This window comes from Madurella fahalii, assembly GCF_045866475.1.
Source record: "Madurella fahalii IFM 68171 DNA, scaffold_2, whole genome shotgun sequence".
Classification (NCBI taxonomy): domain Eukaryota; kingdom Fungi; phylum Ascomycota; class Sordariomycetes; order Sordariales; genus Madurella; species Madurella fahalii.
This window is the reverse complement of record NW_027263972.1, coordinates 6,765,392-6,789,482: the sequence shown is the minus strand read 5'-3', so window position 1 is coordinate 6,789,482 and position 24,091 is coordinate 6,765,392. Positions and strand designations below refer to the sequence as shown.

Here is a 24,091-nt window from a genome sequence, read left to right as displayed (position 1 = left end):
CCCTCGAGTTCGATAGAGAGAGGACCGACAGTTATGTCTGGATGCTCCCACTTGTGACGACACTGCCCTTTCCTGCCGCGACACACATCGCAAGATTACAGCTTTGCTTCTGTTTCGTCTTTGTTCCCTGCGATCCAGTCACTCTCGCACTTTTCCTCGCGTGTAACGGCCCTCGACACCCTCTTCCATCCCCGCCTGGGTATCCTCGCCTTGTAATCTGCCTACCACCAAAATAACACAACAACGATACCCGAAATCAACCACATGCCGAATCCACCTCTTGCTCCATGTCTTGTAGCTGACGCCGTCGCAACGGGCGCCGAGGTAGACTCCAAGGTTGTCGACGACTCCGTAAACGGCGGGGCCGTCGTGGGCGACAAGGACGCCGGTCCGGAACCGGAACCCACCCCACTTCCGGAAGGAGTAACAACCGCCGGGACAACCACGGAACTCGTCACGGTCCCGCTCAAGCCCGTGGCCGTGATCGCATCAGTGGACAGCATCCGCCCGTCGGCATCGTAGTACTCGATGACCAGCACGCCGACTGGCGGTGGCGGCGGCGTCGCCGCGGCTGTGGTCGGGCCGGGCACCAACTGCGTCGCCGTGACCGTCGTCACCGGCGTCGCCTCGACGAGGTCCCCCGTGATGGTGGGCACGGCGTACGGCGGGTCGAACAGGCCGAAGCGCCCGCAGGCGTTGCACGGGTACGCCCACGACCGCACGGGGCTCGGCGCCGCGAGCATGGGGTTGCACCGTGGGTCGACCGCCATGGTGGCGATGGCCGTCGGGTCCGCCGTCTGCGGGCAGTCCGTGCCCAGGTCGCCCAGCGTCAGCTGCCGCGTGACCCCGCCCGTGCCCGACACGCCCGGGCCGCCCCCCGCGATGGTCGACACGTCGTACAGGTCCAGCGCGAGCATCCAGCTGCTCGTCGACGGCCCCGCGGGCGCGCCGAGCGTGTTGATCCCCCTGGCGCTCGGGACGAACATGTACACGGAGGGTGAGGTGCTGGTTTTTCATTCGTTGTCAGTGGATGATCGGCACCCGGAAAGGGGGGGGGGAATAGAGCAACGAGCAGCAACGTACAAGGTGTAGGCCAACTCTGGGTGGACATAGGTGGACGGGTATGTGTGCGGTCTGTCTGTTGGCCAGAAGTATAGGTTGACAGTCTCGGCAGAACTATGATCGGTCATCCCGTATCAGCAAAACGAGGTCAGCAAGACATGTCCAAGGGCGAACGTACATGCTGCAGGATCTCGGGCAAGGGTCGAATGTGGTGGAGAAAATGGTGCGGGTCGTATATGTCGTGATGGTTGCTGGCACAGTGGCTGTGGTAGTTTCGGTGTTGGTGACGGTCACCGAGTCCGTATCAGTGGTTGTGATGGTAACCGAATCGGTATCAGTGTTGGTGATGGTCACCGAATCAGTATCGGTGTTGGTGATAGTCACCGAGTCTGTTTCGGTATTCGTGACAGTGGTCGAGTTCGTGGCTGTAGTTGTGACCGTCACCGAGTCGGTATCCGTGACTGAGACGGTGTAGTGAAGCGTAGTTGTTGTGGCTTCCGTGATGTACCTCACGACGGTATTGGTTATGGTGCAATTAACGGTAACATCAACGTAGTGGGTTACTTGCACGGTCGTCGTGTCGAACACCGTGGTGTTGCCGGTACAGATAGTGGATGTGTAATCATCGACAGCATGATTGTGATGGGCTTCGCGCCGTCGTCAATTCCCTCTAGTTCTCCTTGAGAGTGTCCAATCCGGATCGGCTACATACCATCATTCCGCCATCCCTCGACATTTGGGGCCAGTAGCAGCCCGAGCGGCGCTAATGTTCTTAAAGCCGACAACATCGCGGCGACTCTTGACCAATCCTAACTCTGGGTTGAACGAGCGAAAAGCAACCAATATTGGAGCAGTTGATGAAGAACCCAGGTAAAGCATCGTAACAACACAAGCCGAGACAGCGTCGCCTTTATTTCTCTACGGATATTTCTGCAGACCTATCGCTGTGGTTGCCACGCTCTACCACCCTGCCAGTGTCGGTTCCTGGTTTTCATCTCATTTCTGAATGCTGTCATTGGTGCCGTATCCGGCAATGACGCACCCAACACCCTGGCCAAGAAACTTGAATAAGGCCAGACCTGGCAATTCCAAACCAGGGGTGGAGGGCAAAGCTGGCAGGGGTTCCTGAAATGGCTAACTGGACGCCTCTTCCCTTTCGTTATTGGCTGACCGTGGGTGGCCTAGCTATAGCGGGCGGCGTTAATGCTGTGGGGTGACGTCTCGATGCCGGGGGCTAATCCCGGTCTAGCCTCACGTCATGATGCGACTATGCGCCGCTGGGCCATGCTGGACTACCTAATGAAACAACATATCGAGGCATCGCCGCCAGCAAAGCTCTCGGATTTGCAAGGTTGGGCAACCTTCGTTTCTAATCTCAACGGACGCTGTTGATATCAATCCAAAGGATCTTTGGCTGCAAGCTTCTGCGAATGGGAACACCAGTTTTCCATTTTGATCAAAGGTCCTTTTAATCCCTAATTCCAAGCTTACCCTGTGTACATTACATGTAATTCATCCGGGATGCACTCCGCAGCGCTGCTCTGGACATTCGCCATTCTCACCGCAAGCTCTTCTGGTGAGGATACTACTACCGACCCGGGGCCTCTGGTAATCCCTGCAAGCCAATACTTGTAATTCCGCCTATACTGTAGTGCCCTTGGTTGTTGTTTTTTCTATCACGCTGCTGACCCTTAAATACAGCGAAGGCAATGACGGACCGTGGAGCACCTTCGACATTCGTGTTGGGACGCCAGAACAGTATATCAGAGTGCTCGTCTCAACCGCCTCCCCACACTCACTCGTCCCCTTGGCGGAGCGTGCCTGCTCGGATTCCGTGTTTGCTGCAGTGCCTCCGGACTGCGCCGTGTCAAGGGGCAACTTATTCAACCCCAATCAGTCTTCAACCTGGCGTAACGTGGGTCGATATGGAATCAACCAGAACGGGGTCGGCCTCGAAGCGAATCTCGGATACAATCAGAGGGTCCAGTTCGGACTGGACCGTTTGGGGATCGGGCTCACAGGACCCAGTATTGAGGGCCAGATTGTCGGCGGCATCGCAACAGCCGAACCTTTCTACACGTAGGTACCTTCTCGCCATGTCCTGGACTCTTCTACGAGTTAATTCAGTTCTGACCCGGCAACCTTATGTAGCGGTATATTTGGGCTCAACAACCAACCAATGAACTTCAGCGAGCTAGGCAATCAGTCATCGCCGACATTTCTCACAGCGTTGAAAGATCAGAAGGAAATTCCAAGCCTGAGCTGGTCCTATACAGCCGGAGCCAAGTACCGTGAGTACACTTCCTAGAGGCACTCAATAATGCACAGCTAGTAACGTTTTGGTTTAAATAGGTTTGAAGCAGGTATATGGCCAATTGATTTTCTCTGGATATGATACCTCGCGTTTCAAGGAGAACACGGTCTCTTTTACTATGGCAGACGATGTTACCCGGGACCTTGTCGTCGCTCTTCAGTCGATAAGTTACAGCGGATCAAGCTCTGCTACCTTGCTCTCCAGCCCCATTGACATCTTCATTGACTCGACAGACCCAAACATCTGGCTGCCTGCGGATGTGTGTGACGCCTTCGAGAGGGTTTTTGGCCTAACAGTGGACGAGGAAACCGGGCTATACCTGGTGAACGAGACTCACCGAAACATGCTACTCGATTCAAATGCAGAGGTATCCTTCAGGCTCTCGGACGTAAAGTCGGGAGGGGATACAGTGACCATCGTCCTCCCTTTCGCTGCGTTTGACCTCACGGCAGAGAATCCTCTAGTCGGAAACACCAGCCACTATTTTCCCCTGAAACGCGCCAACAGCTCGGCGCAGTACACACTTGGCCGGACATTTCTACAAGAGGCGTATGCGAACCCCTTGCACGATAGCCCACCAGCTACGGACATGATCCTCTAACCCAGGTTACAGTTACCTCTCGGTGGACTACGAGCGCAAAGTATTCAACGTATCGGCATGCGTATGGAACCAAGGCGCGCAGGAGAATATCGTCACAATCACATCCAAGGACTCCGACTCGGCCGGCACAAGTGACGACGCGTCGTCCTCGGGCAACTCAGGCCTAAGTGCCGGGGCCATAGCCGGCATCGTAGTTGCTTGTGTTGTAGTAGGTATCGCAATCGTCACACTCATCGTCCTCCTTAGACGAAGGAAGAAGATAACGGCACAATTCGCGGTGGCCGCGAGGATTCCGGAGCCTGACGAATCGATCCTCAAAGGCCCGGTGTTCAACTCTCCTTCTCGACACGGATCAACGCCGGACGACTCGGTCCCATTCTCCGCGGATGATGTATCCGCAACCAGATCCAGATCGACAGCGGAGTACTCCAGGCCGGGGTCGGGCATCGTCGGAGAGAGTGTCGCTGGCGCGCCCACAGCCGAGTTAGACGGCCGCGATACGCTCGTACGGCCGGACACGGAGCTTGACGGGAACGAGATACAGAGACCCTTGCCGCGGATTGCCGAGAACCCGAGCGGCGTCTACGAGCTGCCGGACAACAGCGTGGTTAGTGATACCGGTGATAGGGGGAGGAAGTCGAAACCAAATCAGGTGCCATCCGCCGTGGGCTCATTGCCCTCTCGGGATGAAATGAAGGGGGGAAACGATTCTCCCCCGTCACCGCTTGTATCTACGTTGGGTACGAACTGGGAACCGGGACGGGATAGTGTGGCGGGGTCAGAGCTTGTGTCCCCCGATACCCCCGCCAGCCGCCATGGAGGACGACCGTTTTGATCTGTAACTTCGCGAAGTCGGTGCGGGCATGTAATGAATCGAGAACAATTTGTAAATGTTGACCGTGTATACAAGCCAACGAGTAATTTACATAATCAGGGTCCCAGGGCTGGAATATGTCGCAATCAAGACACTCCTGGCGAGATAATAACCAAAATTGGTCCTCAAGTGCCGTGAAAAATAAGAAATCTAGCTAAGGATTGGGCTATGTTTACATCTTGCGGTCGAAGCTGGATATTGACGCCCTGTCGGTGCTCAAGATCGGCTTCTCAAAGTACCACCCGGAATATCGAGCCCACGAATTAGCGAGTTGCCTTTCGGGCCCTGAGGTAGTTGCCCACACGCCATTAATGCCTCACGCCAAACGGGTAGAGTCCTTGATCCATACCGAGCTCGTAGCCAATCGCAAGGTGCGGGCGTGCGGGCAATGCGGATCGGACCACAGAGAATGGTTCTCCATCTCACACGCCGAGTACCGCGAGGTTGTCATCAGATGGAGTAAATGGGTTCTTCGACAACCATATGTTGACGGCAAGCAGTCTGAAAAGTGGCAGACGTACTTGCAAAAGCAAGACTTTGCATATAAATCTTCCATATCCGCTCAAAAGGGTCCAGAACTGGTAGCTATGAAGACAGAAAACCTCCCCCTTTGAACAACAAAAAAGACAAGAAGCTGAGCTGTCGCTAATGTGGGGAACCCGAAAATGTGAACGTGAACATGGTACTTTGTTTCTGGGTTAAGCTGCTGACTAAGCAGAGCTTGGGTCACGTAAGAAACACGTTGTCTGAGGATTGAAACGGTCGGGAACGCGTACGTGCTTAGTTTTCAATACTCCGTTCCCTAACTCCATTTTTCATATTTATTGAGGTGTGATACTAACATTGCCTTGTTGACCGGAAGTCCTACCAACACGTTTGCGAATTTCATTTGTAGCTAACCCAACGCGTTTGCGACCCTTCCTTACACAGCTTGGCAGACATGCAAGGGAGCAGCAGAGCTGCCAACTGGCCATGCGGGGTAATTTACAGCCTAACTGCCTGGGGATTAAAACACCACAGTTTGTCACTTGTCACATCTTTCCACCATATACCACCAGACTCTTCTTTTTTGTTTGTTTTACTATATAACAACACTAGGAACCAACAATAATTACAGGAGGAAGGTAGCAGAGTAAAGAGGAAAGGAAAGAAGAAAAGAGCGACCACGACGCCAGCAACATATTCTGCCCCGAAAATTTGACCTGGGCATCCTCCTCCTCGCACTCTCCGGCTCTGATACCGTGCGTGAAGTGACCTCGTGTTGGGTAGCGCTGTTTGACCCCTTCCCTACTCATGCCGTGGGCAGAGCCTGGACCGGCGTCCCCTGCAAAACCGCTGTTCGTCCCAGCTCAAACATCCTCTCAGCTGCGGGAAGAAGTAGCACATCAGTACACTCGGGCTGGGTGACGTTGGGCAGTCTTTGGGACTGATAAGTAGGTCGCTCACCATTCGAGTTGTGAAAGCTCAGGAACCTGAACCCGTCGGGATAGTGGGTTACTTCACGTTTGCCGCCGTCTCCCAGGTGGACCACCCAGGTGGGAGACGAGAACCTCGGGGCGTGGTTTGGAGGAGAGGTGAAGAAGGTGTCAGGTACTAAGAGTTTCATCAGTTCTGGCTTGCGGCAGAAGCGCTGCTGGGCTCAGGAGATGTGTGTACTTACAGACCAGGGTCACAACCGTGCACCTCTTCCGACTTGTCACGATAAGGCGGTATTTGTCCTGCCGACTGCGAGTTATCAGGAGCTCCGCATCCGAGATCATGGCGACATCGCATTGAACTTCGGTTGCTTGGCTGTGTTTTATGCCGTTGAGCAAACTTGAACCGTGGATACCTAACAGAAAATAGAGAGAAATATGCTCACAGATGCAGCACAACCGTCTCGTCCGGCCTTGGGTACTGCAGACTCGCAATGAGGAGTTCCCTCCGCATGTCCTTGAGCTTCTGGTGGAACTTTTTGGCGGCTGCTTGTCGTTAGTTGGCATCCTCTCTGAAGAATCTGGGTTTCTGACGTTCTGGGGATGTCAGCTGGAACGCAACATCTGCCCTTTCTAAACGGTTGACCAACAGATCTTGGTTAAACGCTAGACAGTTGACCCCCTCTATCACCACGGCGGCATCGCTTTCGTCGACCTTGGGGACCGTGGCTTGGCTCACTAGAGCGTGTCTGGTCAGCGGCAGTGCACAAGTGGACGTAAGACGAAGCCTTACAATGCACAATGGTTTTGGTAATATCCCCTGACTGGCCCATATCTTAGCTGGCATAGTGAATTGGCAGCTCGGCGTGGTCCAGGGCGGAATCGACGGGATGAACAGCCTGGTGGCCTAACTCGCGGTAGTTCACAAGACCGAGCCCAGAAATGTTGGCTTTTGACAAAGTCCGGTGGCCGACCCGGAAAGTCACCGAGTTGACGAGCTTGTGGAGGCCCTGCAAATCACTGATAGTGACTTCGTTAATTATTTAGCGTGATCACTTAGTCTCATATCGTACCTGTGGAGGTTCAACGTCCGGAGCCGTCCCTCATCGAGCGAGAGATGTGCCAGCTGGTTGCTGATGCCTTTCTGCAGCATGGCGTTTGCTTTGGCCTCGGCCACCGGTCGAATGAATGATCCCTCGAACTCAACAATGTCTAGTACCATTACCTAAGCCTTGGCAATCGTTTCCTCAACCAGGGTGGCGGACTTACCCCAGGCGGCGACATTGGTGATGGTGACGGACACCATCTGGTCGGTCGACTTATCCACAGCTTTGAACAGCGTCCATGATGGCGGATCTCCGGCTTGTCGAAACGGGAAGCTGAGGGACGACACTGGCCCAAGTCAACATACCAACCCTTACTGCTAAGCCATGGTCATGGCAGGGCTTACACGCAATCTTCTCAACTCTCGCATGACGGAGACCAAGGTCAGCGTTTTCGGCCTGGTTGCATATGCATACAAATAGCTGGACATCTTTGATCCTCTTCCAGTCGTCGTGAAGACATGCCCGGGGACATAGAAGTTGAGAGCCGCCGTTCGATGATAAATGCACCTCAAAGGATACAGGGCCGGAAGAGAACTGTCGTCCAACCAGAGACTGGTCCCTGCGATTTGGTTCACTCGTGACGTTGGTGGCATCCCTGAGGTTGTTTACCCACCAGTCGTGGATTGCTGTGACCATGCGATAGTTCTCCTTGAGGATGTCCTCAATCCGCGAAGTCCGCGAGCTGAGGCTTGTTAGGAAATGCTAGCACCGCGGAGGAGAAGACTCTTACTTCATAATGATACCCAGTATCAAATCCAAGCTGTTCGTATGGACCATCAGCTGGCTTCGGAGCGTTACTAGGTCGCCGGCCTCGGTGGTCCAGGCAATCTTCTTGTAGTTTCTGAGGAGCTCCGTGTTCCAGCGCTTCAATCGTGACATACCTGGGTCGTTCGGGGCCGTGACAACGCCGTAGTCTTCTACAATCTTCTCAAGGTGTTTGAGTGTCTCTCTGCAGCTGTCCAGTATCCCGGTCACGGTCTGGACCCCGTCCTGATCTTCCCTCTGAAATCGAGCGGGCAGTGTCGCTGTGTCAGTAGTCACTGCAGCCATGTCACTCCCACAGACGTCCTTGAAGGCCGAGAGGGCTGCGCTGAGTGAGTACAGCTGATTTTCGACTTCACGGAACTCCGCCGGGGCTGATTTGCGGCCCTTTGTGAAGGCGTGGGCTATGTTGCGTGCAATCTTGGCCATGGCGACGGCATCGCCAAACGACACCGGCGAAGCCATGGTCAGGGTTCAACAGGAAGGGCGTATCAATGGCGTGGCTGTAAATATGAGCTTGGCCAAGCACATGTGTGCATTGAGCGTCAAGTTTTGGGTCGGGAGAGAGCAGAGCACAAGATCGATGAAGAATATCAACTCGGCAGGCCGCTTGTCGGCGTCGGAGGAATGAGACAAGGCGTTATTGGAGGCTTGGAACCGGTTGCTAAATGCAGCACAGCCCCTGAGGCCGGAGCCTTGTCTTGGCTGCAGTAGTCGTTCCGAGTCCAGGGTGGCACGCATTCAGCCGAATTGTCAGAGCCTCGTGCCTCCCAAAACCGGTGATAAATGGGGCCGCCGCCACGGCGAGGCTTTCACAATCCCCTTGCTCCTTGTGTCTCGCCACAGCGCCCATATCAAATCGCAATCTTACATCACCAGCACCAATCACATTGAAAACGGGAACTGTTACTGGGCGTGATGGCGCACGGCTTGAACAGAATCTTCACCTCAGGCATTGTGTGGGATCCCCGAGAACCATTGCCGGCCGAGTTGCAGCCCCGGCACAGGCGGTACGCTCCGTCGCATGGACCGTACGATGGCCAGGTCAAGGCCCCCACCTTGAACACAGCTTATTTCGCCCTAAATGGGTTTGCTGGCGACATACGAATGAGGACGGAAGGTGTGCCCGCCGATGACGTTGGGCAGCCCGGAATCCCCGGAATCCCCGGACTCCCCGGAGCCCCCGGAGGCCCCGCTGGGGCTCTTGGCAGCGCAGGGCTGCCGGGCGCAGCAACTTGGCCCGGAGGATCCGTGAAAAGCCACCTACGCGCTTTACAAGGCAAGAGGAGGGACGCAATGTTCTTCCGCCACTGTTCGTCAAGGTCGACGCTTCGATCGTCCAAGACACAGCCCAGGTTGCCGTCACGCAGCTCTTCTGGAACGACTCGACTATTCCTATCAAGGAAGCTGCCTTCACGTTTCCGCTGCCCGCGGGCTGCACCGCCACCGACTTCAGCTGCCAGGTTGGGCCGAACAAGATCATCAAAGGCACCGTCAAGCCGAGGGCAGAGGCGCGCGAGGAATTCAAGCGCCACATCCGCACCCACGACACGGCCGCTGGTCTGCTCGAGCAGGACACCCCTGAGATCTTCACCACAACCCTGGGCAATATTCCCGAGAAGACCACAGTCAAAGTCAGCCTGACCTACATCACGGTGCTCAAGCACCGTTTTGCCGACACCAGAAACCTCACGACCCTGACGATCCCCACCTTCATTGCTCCCTGATACGGAGATACGCCTGAGGAATACAATGCCGCCGAGTCGACCAACGTGCCGCAGGGGCTGACTCTGGAGGTCGAGGCCGTCGAGTCCGAGGACATAACCGAGATCACCAGCCCCTCACACGTTATTGAGGTCAAGCGGCGACACGGCACCCGCAACGCCGAGAGTTTCGCAGACCTTGCCGGCGAAGACGGCCGCAGCAATGTCGAAACCGTCGCTGTAGCCCTCCCATCGGGTTCCATGCTTCTCCACAAAGACTTTGTGCTTGACATTGAGACGGCGCCCGACGGCAATAGCGAGAACCCGCAGGCCTGGCTGGAAAAGCACCCGACTCTGCCCAACCACAAGGCGCTGATGCTCACGATTCCGCCGCAATTCCGCCGCAATTCCGCCGCAATTTCTGACAAAGACTGCACCACCGCTGCAGCGCTCCGAGATCCTCTTCCTCACGGATCTTTCGGGCTCCATGTCGGACAAGATTGTCTCACTCAAGTCAGCCATGCGCTTCTTTCTGAAAGGGATTCCAGAGGGCCGCAAGTTCAACATCTGGTGCTTTGGTGACTACCACATCTCTTGGAGGCCGCAGTCTGTCGATTACACTGAATCGACGCTAACCTCGGCCCTTTCTTGGGTCGAGACGACCTTTTCGGCCGACATGGGTGGTACCGAACTGCTGCCGGCCATCCAGGCCATCGTTCAAGCGAGGGACAAATCACTGGTGACCGATGTCATTGTCTTGACCGACGGAGAGACGTGGTATCTGGACCAGACCCTGGACTACATCCACAAGATGCGGGGTCTCACGGAAGGACGCGTCCGTTTCTTCGCGTTCGGCATCGGCCGCGCAGTCTCCCATGCCCTGGTCGACGGCATCGCCAAAGGTCGGCGGCGGATATGCTGAGGTTGTTCAAGACGCCAGTCACGGAGGCTGGGAGCATCGAGTTGTGAGCATGGCCAAGGCCGCCTTGCTGAGCGCGCATCTTGGGCCGTTGCACCCGACTTTCGAAATTCAAGACCAAGATGGGAACACGAGAAGTGAGTACTCACATCACATGCAACAGTCGTGTCAAACTGCACTCAGCCGATACTAACCAGTCCGCCTGGCAGCTTCGACTCTGGCCGATGCAAAGAGATCGCCCGCCGACGTCTCAGCGCTCGTCCAGTTCGACCGAAACCGCATCTACTTCCTCTGCGACTCGGTTGCCGAGTCGGAGAGCATCACCAGCGTCAAAGTGGAGATGATGGCGAATCAAGAGAACAAGTCGTTTGTCATCCCGGTCACCGTCCTCGAGAAACGAGACACGATGCTCCACAAGCTCGCCGCGCGGTCCATGCTGGACGACCTGGAGCGTGGCCGCAGCCATATCCACCTCGGCCCCAACCAGCTGTATCGAGGTACCCTGGCAGAGACCGCCGCGGTGCGCAAGGAGGCAGAGGAGATCGCCACCAAGTGGTCCCTCCTCTCCAAGTGGACGAGCTTCTTCCTCGCCGAGGAACCGTACTCTCCACCGAAGAGGATCCGTTCATGGATGGAGTGGTTGTGGCCCCAGACGCCCCGGGAGATGACCTTCTACAGCCACGATGGGACACCCAGCGAATTGGCATGCTTGAATCAGCTGATTCAAGTTTTACTCCTCCAAGTCGACCTGACTCGCCGGACTGGGCCTCGCTGGGGTGCCAGGCTCCTTCAGGGCAACCCTGGCAGCCAGTACCACCGGACGAAATGCCCAACACTCGCACTTTTAACGGACTTTCAGCTGGATCACACGGGCGCACTTTCCAAAGTCACGGGATAACACGAAGCTCCGATGACGCGAACGCGGACTACTACTCTGGAACCTTCAATGCCGTTGAATACTTCGAGGTTGGGGTGTTTACCGGGACCCCACCTCGGCGCATCACTTGGAACTCTGCAGTCTCTGGCACCACTCATTACCCATACGGCTATGCTCCAACCGGTCCGGTTCAATACAATCAGACTCCTACTTCAAGTGCCGCACGCGAACGGCCCCCACCTCTGCCTCGGGATCCCGATAATATATACTGTTTTCCCACACCCTTTCACCCTGCCGCCATTCCAAATAATGCTGGCTACTCAATGGCAAACCCTGACAAGAGAAGGAAGACGGACATTGAAGGGCCCATGCCATCAGCGTCAAGCTCATTCCAAAGGCGGTCGGTCCGGGATAGGTTAAGCGTCAAATACAAATCCGCACGGCCGGCTGTCGTTGCGGTAAACCCACAGCGCTATCGAGTCAACGACAAAAACAGCAAGAGGGACTATGGTCTTCAGGTAAACATGGCCGGAACTACCCGCCCTGCGGCCCGGGAGGGGCCACCGAGCATCAGTATATCCGACCTTCTGCCAGACTATGGCGACAGCAACACCAACAACAACACCATCCTCCCCAACCAGCAAGCGGCTCCCAGCCATCAGTACGACCAGTACAAGCAGCAAACAAGCTTTGGCCCAGCCCCATTATCTACACCGCTGGACCTTTCTGTGGCTCCTTTCAGCGGCCCGTTAATGCAGCTTCAAGAGGAGGACAATAAGGAGAAGGAGCCTCACATTGTTTAGCAAGAGGAGGAACCAACGAGCCCCGTCCAGCAAATGTTTACGAGGATCATCAAGAAGAAACGATCTAGGAGACCCGCGGCGCAGGAAACGGACGGGACGAGCATGCAGCCGGTCGGGGTCGGCGCCGACGCTCAACACCAGGCCTTCGAAATGTCGGAGCCGCCTGAGCCGGTCGAGCTGGATAGCCACGACATGGGAAACGATAATGAGACGGAGTTTGGGGTCGACAACACTCAGGCTTTAAGTCAATACAAGATTACGAGGCGGATACTGGAGCGGCAGTTGCAGGGGCCAGTTCCGACCTACACACCAACAGTTTCGTTCCCAGCCCTTCAGCTCCCAGTCAGCATGAGTTCGTATGCCCAAGCTACGACAGCATCTAGTGTCCCTCAATCTTCCCCTGCTTTTGGTAGCTTCATCCAGAGCTGGACTCTCAGCGACTCCTCGCTATCAACCTCGGCTTACTTACCGGCCTTCGGCCAACCGCCACCCGAGCGGGATAGTTCTAAGAAAGACTTACTCATCGTCTGTGAGGATCGCGATAAGGATTTCAAGGGAGAGGAAAGACTGGGAAGATTTGAATTGTACGTCACGGAGCTCAGAACGGATGAAGGCAAAGACGTTTGCAAGGGCGACACGCGGCTCGATAACACCGCCGCCATACCCACTGAAACCAAATTCATCTCGCTGCTGCTCAGCTACCAGCGGTACGACGGATCAATCGAATTCAAGGACTGGGCCACAGCCGAGAAGCATCTCGGCAAGGAGATCGCCGACGCGCTACGTGACATGCACACGACAAGGTGGTCCCGTCTCAAATACCCCATAGTGAAAGCACGGGCGCTGTGGACAGCGGCAGTCCACGTCCTTCTCGAAAGGGACTTCCAGGCGTGCAAGTCACTGTGGGAGCTCATGGCCATAAAACCAGAGAGTTACTGCCAGAAGTTAAATTACATGGCCCCAAATGTGCTGGAGGTGGTCAAGGAGAAGTTGGACGGGTTAAAATTGTCGTTCCACCAGCAAAAGAACGAGGAGGCCATTGCCTCGGCCAAGGCCGTTGCCGCGGAAACGGCAGCCCCTGAGCCTCAGGTAAAGAACACGGAAAACACTCTGCACAAGCCGCAGCGAGAGGGCAAATCTTCCTCTGCCCTTCCCGCTGCGGCCGAGGAGCCCTACTAGCACGTTACAGTTCTTTCCTCGAGGTGGAGTTGATAGGCGCTGTGGTCTACTTTCATTTCTACATGTATTCATACTGGTTATCGTCCCCTCTTCTTCAACTCACGGCACTCCCAGACTGTCTTGGACTGGAGAACATCTCCGCTCTTCAATTGCAGCGCTCTCCCCTTTTCAACTTCCAACCCAGCTAACATCCTTACCATTCCCGTTACGCGTGAATAGCCTGCTGCACATGCGGATACACCTGCACCATGCGATGACACAAGTCCGGATGGTCCCGGATCATGATCTCCGGGTCCCAGGCGGCCGCCACAAAGATGGTGTCGATGCCGCTGCTGATGGGCGTTGTAAAGACGTTGCAGATCTGCAGGCCGATGAGGAAGGCAAACGCCACGACCACGGGCGTGAAGCCGCCCGTGGCGTTGTACGCCGGGACCGTGAACATATGTAGACGTAGGCCAGCAGGGCGCAGGCGTAGCCTTCTGCTCCCAACGCACAGTTTCGATCCAGAGCAACGGACATGCCGCGGAAGTGCGAAACCTACCACAGGCAGGCCTACCGCAAGGCTCTCCCCTCTCTCCCATCCTGTTCCTATTCTTCAACGCAGATCTCGTACAACGAAAGACCGATAGCAAGGGTGGGGCGATCGCCTTTGTTGACTATTTCACGGCCTGGGTCGCGGGTCCAACAGCGAGGAGGACTCGCAAGGGAATCGTAGCCATCATCAGCGATGCACTGGACTGGGAGAGGAGAAGCGGAGCGACATTTGAAACAGAAAAGACAGCCGTCATCCACTTTACCCGCAAGGCGTACAAGGCTGACTCGGAGCCCTTCATTATCAAGGGCCAAGCTGTTGAGCCCAAGACTTATGTCAAGGTCCTTGGGGTGGTCATGGACACCAAGCTCAGATACAGGGAACACATTGCAAGAGCAGTCTCCAAAGGGCTCGACGCAGCGATGGAGTTGAAGCGCCTCAGAGGCCTGTCTCCGCTTGCGACCCGGCAGCTGTTCACGACTATGGTTGCCCCAGTGATGGACTGCGCCTCCAATGTCTGGATGCACGAATGCAATTGGAAAGCCGCACCAGCCATCAACAGGGTGCAGATAATCGGGGCACAGGCGATTGTGGGAACGTTCAGCACAGTGGCAACCAGCGTAGCGGAAGCAGTGCGGATTGCCGTGAGCAGCTCCGCACGAGAAGGCATGGTAGGAATGGGAGGGGTCGTCCGTATCCCGCTATCCATGCGTGGTGGACCGCAAGACGAGACATTCAATATGACGCTAGGCGTAAGGACGGAACAGAACCCATTCTCAGCAGAACTTGCAGCTGTCCGGCATGCGTTGAGGTTGTTGCGGAAAGTCAGGGACCGCTGGATCATACTCGCTACGAGCAACAAAGCAGCCGTGTTGACGCTGAAGAATCCACGTCAGCAGTCAGGCCAATAATACGTCTCCGAGGCGTATGAAGCAATACAAACAGCACGGGACGCTGGGAATGTGATCTCAGTCGTGTGGATCCCAACGACCGCCGAAAATGTGCTCCCGAAGATTGCCAAGAATAAAGCGAGGGAGACAACCCAACAGAACGCGGGGTATTTTCGGAAGGAGGGGAGTGAAGGTGAGAGTGGAAACAGTGAAGGGAAAGAGGAGTGGGTTAAGTTCAATGGGCTGAGTGGGAACCAGGTGTTGTTGTTTCAGGTTTTAGATGCATTTCTGGGGTTGCCGGCCTACCTGGATGAGGAGAATCGGAGGAGGAATGTGCCGGAGCGGCAGAGGATGTTTGTCACGGCGGTATTGCGGTATTCTTTTAGGGGGAGGCTGGGAAAGGAGGTGGAGGAAAGGATTGCGTGTGAGATGAGGGAGATTGCCAAGCGGTTGAGGGTGAGTTCATTCTGATTCTTTTTCTCTATTGCTTTCGTTTTACAGAAGACGCTAACACTGATGTAGCTGTTCCGAACCGCGCACAGGACGCGAGCCAAGGTCTACTTGTCACAGCCGGCACCTGAGAGACTGCCCATGACGGCGGGCAAATCTCTGCTTAAGGAGGATATGTAGCAGAGTCTGGAGTATCTGGACGAATTCATGGTTGGCAGGCTGGTCCAGACGGTGTAACCAATGGGGACGCACTCCTTCTCTCGTTCCTTCGTATTCGAAGCAGTTTCCCGTCTCGTTATCTTGCTAGATTCTCTCGCTGTTGGGCCACCACGAAACATTTCGCGATGTCCCTAGGGTAGCATTGAGTCAGGCCGTACATGCTGCAATGCAAAATTGCAAATTGATCAGAAGTCCCACTTACACTGGCCAACAGGCAAATTATCGTTTGATAGCATGATTCCGCACTGTACCGTCTCTGGTTGGAACATTCGGTGCATCATGGAACGTCGGGCCGCTTACGCTACGAGCTGTAACTCTAAGGTTGGAGAACCCCCGGACTGAAACCGCTCAACTAACAGAGCTGCGTCTGTCAAAAATGACCTTCCTTATCAGGACGGCGCCATGGAATTCGTTCTGCCGAAGCAGACGAGCGAGAGGCGAAGTGCCGTCAAGACGACATTGATGGGCTGCTTTGGTGTATTGCTTTTCCGGCCGGAAGGTGCGTTGGTGGGCTTGAGTGTAGCTCTACGGCACGGTTATCAGGGCCTTGGCGGCCGCCGGCCCTGCGGGTGACATACTGACATCCCGTAGCAACATTCAGAACAGTCATGTTGTTGCCTGGAGCCTGGCTTCCGCGAGTTACATGTGTTGGCTGGCTCCCGCCAGTTAGGTGTTGTTGGCTGGCTCCCGCGAGTTACGTGTTGTTGGCTGGTCCCGCGTATTGTGCACCAACACCGAGGAAACAGTGAAAAATAGACTGTGCTACAGTAAGTACTCGTAGGCTGAGGGGTCACGGCGCCTGTCGGACCCTGCTGGTGACGTGCCTGCAGACTACGATGCAACTGTATTGCCTTAGATTGTTTGTGCCTTCCAGCCACTGCGCCCGCTGCCGCCGAGCTAATTTGGTACCTTATCCTGCTGCCTCTTGTCCAACATGCCGTGTGTCCCTATTCTCGGCGTCTCACCGGAGGTGGCACCAATGAGCCGAATTTCAGAATCGGCACAGTGGATAGGATCTAAACAGGCAGTCGTAGCGTCAATCTCACAAATTCCTTGCATAGGAACCGAGGTTACCGTCTTGTTGGTTCTATGTATCTGTATCGATATTCAATGGGAGTTTTAACCTAATAAGTTCAACCCCCATCTCTCGAGCCTCACTATCTATCACTGTGATCACTCATTTACTCCCAAGAAGCTCGCCGAAGTTGTCAGCCTTCTCGTCTTGGGCCTTTTTCTCAGCCTCTCCAAAGGGCATCTCTTTGCCGGTGGCGTTCTTGTACTGCTGGCGGATCTGCTCGGCAATGAAGCGGTCCTTGGCCTGCTCGGCCGCGCTCTCGTTGTTCTGGGGCCCCTGCTTGAGGACATTCTCCTGTACCCAGTCGACGCCTATTCAGGGGCTGTTAGTCATAAACCTGGGCAGTCACCATAGTGCCTCCAATGACATAATTAGGAAGAGTGGCGAGAAGGGAGAGGCGCAGAGGTGGATGGTAAACCATAAGTAAGGTACCTACCCTTATCGAGAGTGCCCTCCTTCTTCTCGCTTTCCGGGCCGCCGCCTACCATGCCGTGCAGCTTGTCCATGAAGCCGGCGGAGCCAGCCTGCTTGTTCTGCTGATTTGGCTCGCCCGCAGGCTTGCTGTCGTTGCCAGAGAGCTTGTTGATGAAGTCCATGATGGTATGCTAATGTGCTTGCGTGGTGGAAATGAAGTTGTCGGTTCAAGCTGAGTTCACCCCTAAATGACAGGCCGAGATGCAACAGGAGGTGAAGATGCTCATATAGAAGGGGTAGAAGAGTTGCATAGGAGAGGTATTTGGTGTTTCACCTGTGTTAGGTAGAGGCTACGCGACTCTAGCCTATGTCGATGACGTAGACGCAGGCCAATGGATGACTGACGGAGGGGCGATACCTTGGCACTACTGAGAGATGCCTTGGCTAGCATTTGCAATACGTCAGTGCCTACGGAAATGGAAGCCAATGTGAACCTGGCTTTGTTGTGAGATGCGCAAGTGGGTTTGCCACCTGCTTGCCATCCGGCGAGCAAGCTGGCGCGAGGAACAGCCATGATCTTAGCTCGCTACCTTATTAGGAAACAGCTTCCAGCCCAGCGCCAGGTTGCAGGCATCACCACCGTTTCTGTTCATCCGCGTAACATCTTCCACAGTCTACTAGTAAATCGTGAGGGTACCTCTACTTTGTCCGACCTCCAGGGCGGGCTTACCTTGCTGGAACCAGGGCAGGCTGCCCTGCCGGCAAGCACGGAAATTTCGTTTGAGGCTCCAACAGCGTCCCCTCGCAATCCATTGAATTGCCCTGACAGGTGACGCAGTAGTACCGGTACCAGGCTAACGAACGGTCCAGGTATCGGCAGCACACAGGCAGGTATGCGTTGCAGTCGGGCCAACCAAGCCCGCTGCTTCGTGGGCGGATCGCGAAGCCATTGTGAAGCCAACCACAGATCACGCGATATCTCCGGGCTCATACACGCCGCAAAACGGAGCAGCTGCATGTCTTGACCACAACACTGGAGACCGGCATGAAACCTGATGGCGTTGTTGAGCCGCGTCTTGTGCCGAACGAGCGCCTCCCTCTCCAGCCGCCATAGGCTCTCGGATAGAATAAGGTTGATCTCCATCAGCTCAGCGCAGGAGGCTCGAATCTCGGTAGGGTTTGTCTCAATTCGTTGTATTACTTCAAGTGCCAGCTCCTCAAGACAGGGTCGGCAGACCATGTCTCCGCAAGGGAGGCAGTGCAGTCGGTCGGGAGCTGTCCGTTCCCGGCAGTAAAAGCAGACCCAACTCCGCTCGTCGCACTCCTGTCCCTCTCGGGCGCTATGTCTGCAATATCGTTCTTCCACTCGCCTCCTCGCGTATTGGCGGTCCATGCAGTGACGATGGCGCCCGCAGTTCTTTTCGCCGTGTAAACGAAATCGGGGAATCACGTTTGCGACGGAGGCCGGGGGAGGCAGAGGAGCATCGTCGCTGGAGTCCTCGCTACGACGGTTATCAAGCGGAGATCCGAACCAGGACGACACCCCCATAGTTGCCCGCTGAGAAGGCTGCAATGACTGCACAATATGCTTAAGGGTAGTTAGTACCTTACTTAGCATTGTATATCTCGATCTAGGCCTAGTATTTAGTGAGCCAGTTCAGTACGCCATATCCCTCTGTCGTTACACCCGTCGCCGGGCCGGTTGTCCCAATTCCCTTGCCAGGATGGCCAGGAAGTCGGCACAAATCCGCTCTAGTGCAGCAACTAAGGGGCATGAGTGACGTTACTGCAAGGACACGGCGGATATACCTACCGTCGTTGTAGGCCTCTGCCCGCATCAAGCGTTCGTAGAGGCAGTCGAACTGTCTCTCCAGGAGCAGTCCTTTGCGGTAGGCTAGCTTCAGAAGAACGAGGGTGCTCTCGGTATCGGTCTTTAGACTCTTAGCAGCCCGTTTCTCACGGACCATACGCGAGAGTTCCCAGGCCAACTTAATGGTGGTCAAGAAGCTAGCGACAATGATAACCAGATAAGGCATAGTGAAAGAGGCGAGGTTGGGTTTAGGGCGAACAGCGACGGAGGCATGGCGGCCTATCACGCAGGTAATATAGGGTGGACTAGACATAATATCTCTAGGCCAAAAAGGAGAAAAAACAACTTAGAGGATAGGTGCTTCTTCAGTCTCGACGCAGGAACAGGTTCTTGAACATGCATCTCACCGAGAACGCGTACTAGTCGCACGCTATCGTTCTCGTAAGGCGCAGCGCTTCCGGCATCCATAGGTACCGCGCTACCCCTGGCAGGCTGGCTTGTGCTGGACCGTACTGGTCGCACCGCGTCAATGTCCAGGAGCTAGGTGCTAGCGACTGTTCGCCTCAGGCTCGCTGCAATACCAGTCGCAGGTGGCCTTCCTATGCGACTGGTAACACTCACAGCAGATCCCCATAAGTCGCCCGCGTAATACACACGAGTGCGACTAGTCACGCTACAGCGGAGCTATACCCAAATACAAGTCGCCTATAGGGCCTTTGCAATTCACGTGCTTGATATACGCAAATGCGGCTGGTAATGCTTTGGGCGATGACAACCTTGTAACTATATAGCTACAGGTGCTTATTTCTAGGTGTCTGGGCAATAGAAGGTTATCTGCCCACATAATGTAGTATCGTTCGCCTGCCTAGTGCACTCGTAGATACACGCAACGCCTACGGCACACACTCAATTCACTGGACGAAACATTTCGCGGTTTAACATACGGAGATAGTACTCATGTTTGGAAATATCAGTAGGATCAGAGTCTAGCGCGTTCGAATGTACGTCCTGTGTCGGCAGCGCTGCTCCAGTCTCGGACGCATTCCAAGTTTCCCTTCCCGCCTCCGCCCGCATTCGCATTTCCGCCTGGACCCTGTAGTGAGAAACGAAAGGCCTGCCAGGACTAATCCTATCCTACAATAAGCGGACCAACGATCCCTCGCGAAAACGACCTTAGGGAGAAACAACTGACGAACCTTGCCCGCAGGCTACTTGGGGAGAACGCGGTTAACACCTTCACCGAAAACTGCGACAAGACCTTAAAGCAGTGGATGCCCCTACTCGCCGAGACTACACTGCCGAGTGATATCACGAGTTCGGATCCCTATATCATTGCCGCATTCCAAGCCGTGGACGCTGTCATCTGTGGTCAAGGGTCAGACCTGCTACGGCGGCTAGCTTACATCCAGCTCAGTCGGCTCTTTGTTTCTCTCAAAGCCATCATGAAGTCCGACAGAGCAAACTGGCGCCTCCCCCGAAAGCCGTGCTGCCGTGATGCGACGGTTGCCATCGACATCTGCATAGCCACCCAACCAGGGCATGCAGATACCAGCGACTTGAGACGTAAGCTGAAAGAGCGTAAGCGGCGTGATAGAATCTGGAGTGAGCTTGCGAGACCTTCTTTACTTATCGTTCTTATATATTCAGGAGAAACTGAGCCGATGATGTACGTCTTTCCATTCTTTTCCGGATAGGTATTCTGAATGCTTAACTATCTCTAAGAAACGACTATCAAAAAATGGACACTGCAACGCTACAGCTGCTAGCGACGGGAACTCTCGAGGAGTGCCCTGGCTAGCTCGTTAGCATCTGTGTTAGTTTGGCGGACCAAGCGGAATCGGTAGTCCGATTAGGCTATTCGATTGATACCCATCAAGTTGCGGCCGAGAAACTTAGACAATCTTTGTCTTCCTGAGTTGAGTTTTCTAAGCGGAGGAGATTATAAGCACGGGTTTCCGAGGTATCTTGGAGTTAAGTTTTGGTATATTGAGGGAGTTAGGCCTGGATCTCGCTGTGGTAGTCCAGTAGCGGTAGAGTAGCTTAGGGGTAGCTTACGGTAGTAGGGTAGCTGAGCTAGGAAGCTGTGGACAAAGTCGATGCATTGGAAACTCGAATTGCTTAAGGTGCCTGCACCGGTGTTATCGCTAACTAGGTGACGTTCTAAAGTTATGTTCGTTCCCGTTGGCCCCGCCCTCTGCCCCTCCCCCTAAACGGGTTTAAGCCCGTCCCTACCCCCAAACGCGTTAGAGCCCGTCCCTCCTATGTTACAGTTTCTGCCTATAATGGCTGTATCGGTGCCGGCTCGGCCCGGTATACGGGTCATGGAAGCTGAGTTTCGCCAACTCCGGCGTAAGAAGATCCAGCTCATCTTCGTCGCGTTGCGATGTAGGCAGTGAGAAGTGTAGAGTAGCTGGCAAATGGCCAAGTCTCGTAGTTCTTTATGTAACTAGTTAATCTCCGTCCCTCTGCAAGAAGGGCGAACACAAGTCCGTAATGTGCCTTATACGGATTACAATAACAATAAGAATCACGGGGTAAAGCCTCAGTCTCTACGGAGATATTGTAAAAATTGTTTCGCTTTACTAAAGCTACCTAGTATGAGAATGAGAAGTCGAGAGCGAGGCCCCGGAACAGGTTTATGGGATATAAATATGTTCTAGTTACTTTCCCGTTGCTGTATTTGTTGACGTACCTCTTTTCTATAGGCCCTGGAGGGCAAGGCATATAGTAGAGACATCGAGACTAGGAATCCCCGAGTTCAGATTACTAGACGCGTAATAATTACCGACCCTATAATAGAGCTACTTCTTATTAGTTCTATACCAGCCGATATACCAAGTCGATACTGCCAACCGTTGTACTGCCTAGTCTAAACAACTAATTCGAGATTTCGATATTTGACGAAGTTGCCGACTATATGGACGTAGATGAGTCAACTATATCAAGTACTGTCAATTTCGACCCCATAGATAGTGGTGAACCCACTGAAGCTGCTACAATCGCTTTCAACTTTGTTGTCGATGCTGAATCAACGGAAGTGGATATATACGGCAAGATCGTTTCTGAAAACAGCTCGTTCGGTCGTGGCCTTTTGTCCATCAACTGCCAAGACGCTGAATTGTGTCTACCCACTAAGTAGAATTGCGAGCCCCATCGGTTGTATATGTGGCCTGCGGGCTATATGAGGCCTCGGCTTCCTCAGATGGGGCGGAACACTGTTAACAATTAGAAAGGCCTAAGACCTTCTAGCTCCGCTGGAACTGTACTTTCGGGTTCTAAGCGACAGACTCAAATCCATCGTTCACCGGGCCAATTAACCAATATTTTAGTGTAAGGCCTTGACAGGAAGTATATGAGGGCAACAATACTATCAGAATCCCTCCTTAGTAGGCTCGTTAGACGCGATGTAATCAAGCGCTTTGCTAGCAACTGCGAGAAGATCTAGGGAGATTGGATATTATTGCTCTAGAAGACGACATTGCTTCCTAATGTTGTAAGTTCGGATACCCGGGTCGTCGCCGTATTTAGAGCTATAGACGATATGATCTTAGAAAAGTAAAGTACATGTGTGTTACGATAGCTTGCTTATATACGCCTAATGGCTCTATTCGATCACCTTAAGCCTGTGGTCAAGTCGGAGAGAGAGAATAGAGAATCTTATAGAGAGCGCGGCGATCGCGATATCAGTGCCATCATGGATATATACGAGAACGCCCAGCGGAGATGCTTAAATATATAAGCGTCGAGGGATGCGCTAGCGGAATATAGGCGCACCGGCAAGCGTGTGAGGACGCTTGTAGGCTCATCACCCCTCTTCCTCCTTGTCGACTTAGAGGAAGCCGAGCCGATTATGTATGCGTCTCCCCATACGTCGCTGTTTCTCCCTCTTTCGATGCTAATCATGCCGTGGCAGAAACGACAGAAGGACAGATAACCGAACTTTGGCGCTAGTGGCGACCAAGATTCTCCAGGGGCACCCTACCCGGTTCGTCCGCTTCTGTACGCGTCTCGCCGAGGAAGCTGAACGGGCGATCAGATCGAATCGTTCAGCAAACATGCACAATATCTGGAATATCGCGTGGCGAAAGGACGATGGATGGCTTAGAGAGCATTGAGATCCCGAGCACGTGGTTCGGTGGCGGCGGTATTGTCGTGGGTGTTTGTGGAAGTCTGGCTTTTTGTAGCTGCTTATGTTTGGACTCTGCTAGGGCCTGGGGTTTGCTGGGGTTTGGATTATTCACTGGAACTTGAATTTCGCTGGGATTTGAATTCTGCTGAGGCTTGGCTTTCGCTGGAGCTTGAGATTCGCTGGGTCTTGGGTTTCGCTGCGGCTTGGATTTCGCTGCGGCCTAGACTTAGATTTTACTACGCTTGGGACCACGACTATCATTTTCAATCTGCTTTCAGCGGCAATTCAAATTCTTTCAGTAAGAAGGATCCGAGGCAAAAGACCTTTTCCCATCGAGTTTTACACAGTTACTATAACTATGTTTACCTTACGTAGTAGGGGCTGTTGCACACTCTCGCATCCAACAGCCAGCACCTCTGTGGTGCGTAGTTACCGCATCCTCCCACACGGACTGCACTGATCGCTCCCAGCCGCCATGCCACGCACCGCATAGTACTAACACCAATGCCATGCTCTTCGTACGACACCTTCGCCGCGGCGTATTTCCGCTCTTCTTCGACGCTATAGAGGCTCACAACTACTCTATCTACCTTTTATTCCAGAGAAAGCGCGATCTTTCCAGATATCCCTATCCCGTTGCGACTTGGAAGGTGTCGATATCTTTTGCGCTGTCTAGGCGCATCGTGGTTTTAATCGGACTACAAACGCCGAGTCCGGCCAATTTCATTCTCGAACATCGTGCCCGGAGTTTAACGTATTGTTATCTGAGTGACCATAATGAAAATTTCATGTCTCTACCCTGTTCGTTGTTGACCTACTTTAAATGCTTTTGTATCAATCCCCGGCATAGTAATTGGGCTAGAGATGGTGTGGTCGCCAGTTGAGGGTGGAAAGATGGCCACAGTGTTAAGCCACTTGCAAGGTCAAGGCCGTTTTCGGGGGTGGCGCCTTGGCACC

General features: G+C 54.2%; 10 protein-coding genes across 10 annotated transcripts; 5 read left to right on the top strand and 5 right to left on the bottom strand.

Annotated features, from left to right (window-relative positions):
* Positions 1 to 221: 221 nt before the first annotated feature.
* On the bottom strand, positions 222 to 1,850 carry MFIFM68171_04744 (uncharacterized protein; the record flags this gene model as incomplete). Its single annotated transcript, XM_071060164.1, has 4 exons — positions 222 to 1,005; positions 1,084 to 1,176; positions 1,241 to 1,709; positions 1,775 to 1,850. The coding sequence occupies 4 exons, from the start codon at positions 1,848 to 1,850 to the stop codon at positions 222 to 224; spliced, it is 1,422 nt and encodes a 473-aa protein (XP_070916265.1).
* Positions 1,851 to 2,583: 733 nt separating this feature from the next.
* MFIFM68171_04743 (uncharacterized protein) lies at positions 2,584 to 3,457 on the top strand (the record flags this gene model as incomplete). The annotated part of the gene is made up of 5 exons (XM_071060163.1): positions 2,584 to 2,693; positions 2,764 to 3,141; positions 3,214 to 3,267; positions 3,339 to 3,353; positions 3,415 to 3,457. 5 exons carry the CDS (start codon positions 2,584 to 2,586, stop codon positions 3,455 to 3,457), a joined length of 600 nt encoding a protein of 199 aa, XP_070916264.1.
* Positions 3,458 to 3,494: 37 nt separating this feature from the next.
* On the top strand, positions 3,495 to 4,812 carry MFIFM68171_04742 (uncharacterized protein; the record flags this gene model as incomplete). The annotated part of the gene is made up of 2 exons (XM_071060162.1): positions 3,495 to 3,925; positions 3,990 to 4,812. The coding sequence occupies 2 exons, from the start codon at positions 3,495 to 3,497 to the stop codon at positions 4,810 to 4,812; spliced, it is 1,254 nt and encodes a 417-aa protein (XP_070916263.1).
* Positions 4,813 to 6,142: 1,330 nt separating this feature from the next.
* Positions 6,143 to 8,599, bottom strand: MFIFM68171_04741 (uncharacterized protein; the record flags this gene model as incomplete). Its single annotated transcript, XM_071060161.1, has 11 exons — positions 6,143 to 6,216; positions 6,298 to 6,444; positions 6,512 to 6,642; positions 6,713 to 6,812; positions 6,861 to 7,004; positions 7,060 to 7,090; positions 7,241 to 7,286; positions 7,340 to 7,478; positions 7,536 to 7,658; positions 7,717 to 8,054; positions 8,103 to 8,599. 11 exons carry the CDS (start codon positions 8,597 to 8,599, stop codon positions 6,143 to 6,145), a joined length of 1,770 nt encoding a protein of 589 aa, XP_070916262.1.
* Positions 8,600 to 9,052: 453 nt separating this feature from the next.
* Positions 9,053 to 11,654, top strand: MFIFM68171_04740 (uncharacterized protein; the record flags this gene model as incomplete). Its single annotated transcript, XM_071060160.1, has 6 exons — positions 9,053 to 9,222; positions 9,351 to 9,802; positions 9,869 to 10,326; positions 10,388 to 10,672; positions 10,740 to 10,893; positions 10,966 to 11,654. The coding sequence occupies 6 exons, from the start codon at positions 9,053 to 9,055 to the stop codon at positions 11,652 to 11,654; spliced, it is 2,208 nt and encodes a 735-aa protein (XP_070916261.1).
* A 503-nt stretch (positions 11,655 to 12,157) lies between these two features.
* MFIFM68171_04739 (uncharacterized protein) lies at positions 12,158 to 13,615 on the top strand (the record flags this gene model as incomplete). The annotated part of the gene is made up of 2 exons (XM_071060159.1): positions 12,158 to 12,361; positions 12,437 to 13,615. The coding sequence occupies 2 exons, from the start codon at positions 12,158 to 12,160 to the stop codon at positions 13,613 to 13,615; spliced, it is 1,383 nt and encodes a 460-aa protein (XP_070916260.1).
* Positions 13,616 to 13,820: 205 nt separating this feature from the next.
* Positions 13,821 to 14,057, bottom strand: PNS1_2 (pH nine-sensitive protein 1; the record flags this gene model as incomplete). Its single annotated transcript, XM_071060158.1, has 1 exon — positions 13,821 to 14,057. The coding sequence occupies one exon, from the start codon at positions 14,055 to 14,057 to the stop codon at positions 13,821 to 13,823; it is 237 nt and encodes a 78-aa protein (XP_070916259.1).
* A 75-nt stretch (positions 14,058 to 14,132) lies between these two features.
* MFIFM68171_04737 (uncharacterized protein) lies at positions 14,133 to 15,667 on the top strand (the record flags this gene model as incomplete). The annotated part of the gene is made up of 4 exons (XM_071060157.1): positions 14,133 to 14,143; positions 14,245 to 15,038; positions 15,120 to 15,493; positions 15,560 to 15,667. The coding sequence occupies 4 exons, from the start codon at positions 14,133 to 14,135 to the stop codon at positions 15,665 to 15,667; spliced, it is 1,287 nt and encodes a 428-aa protein (XP_070916258.1).
* Positions 15,668 to 16,883: 1,216 nt separating this feature from the next.
* Positions 16,884 to 17,377, bottom strand: MFIFM68171_04736 (uncharacterized protein; the record flags this gene model as incomplete). Its single annotated transcript, XM_071060156.1, has 2 exons — positions 16,884 to 17,092; positions 17,218 to 17,377. 2 exons carry the CDS (start codon positions 17,375 to 17,377, stop codon positions 16,884 to 16,886), a joined length of 369 nt encoding a protein of 122 aa, XP_070916257.1.
* A 1,499-nt stretch (positions 17,378 to 18,876) lies between these two features.
* MFIFM68171_04735 (uncharacterized protein) lies at positions 18,877 to 19,231 on the bottom strand (the record flags this gene model as incomplete). Its single annotated transcript, XM_071060155.1, has 2 exons — positions 18,877 to 18,959; positions 19,009 to 19,231. 2 exons carry the CDS (start codon positions 19,229 to 19,231, stop codon positions 18,877 to 18,879), a joined length of 306 nt encoding a protein of 101 aa, XP_070916256.1.
* Positions 19,232 to 24,091: the final 4,860 nt, after the last annotated feature.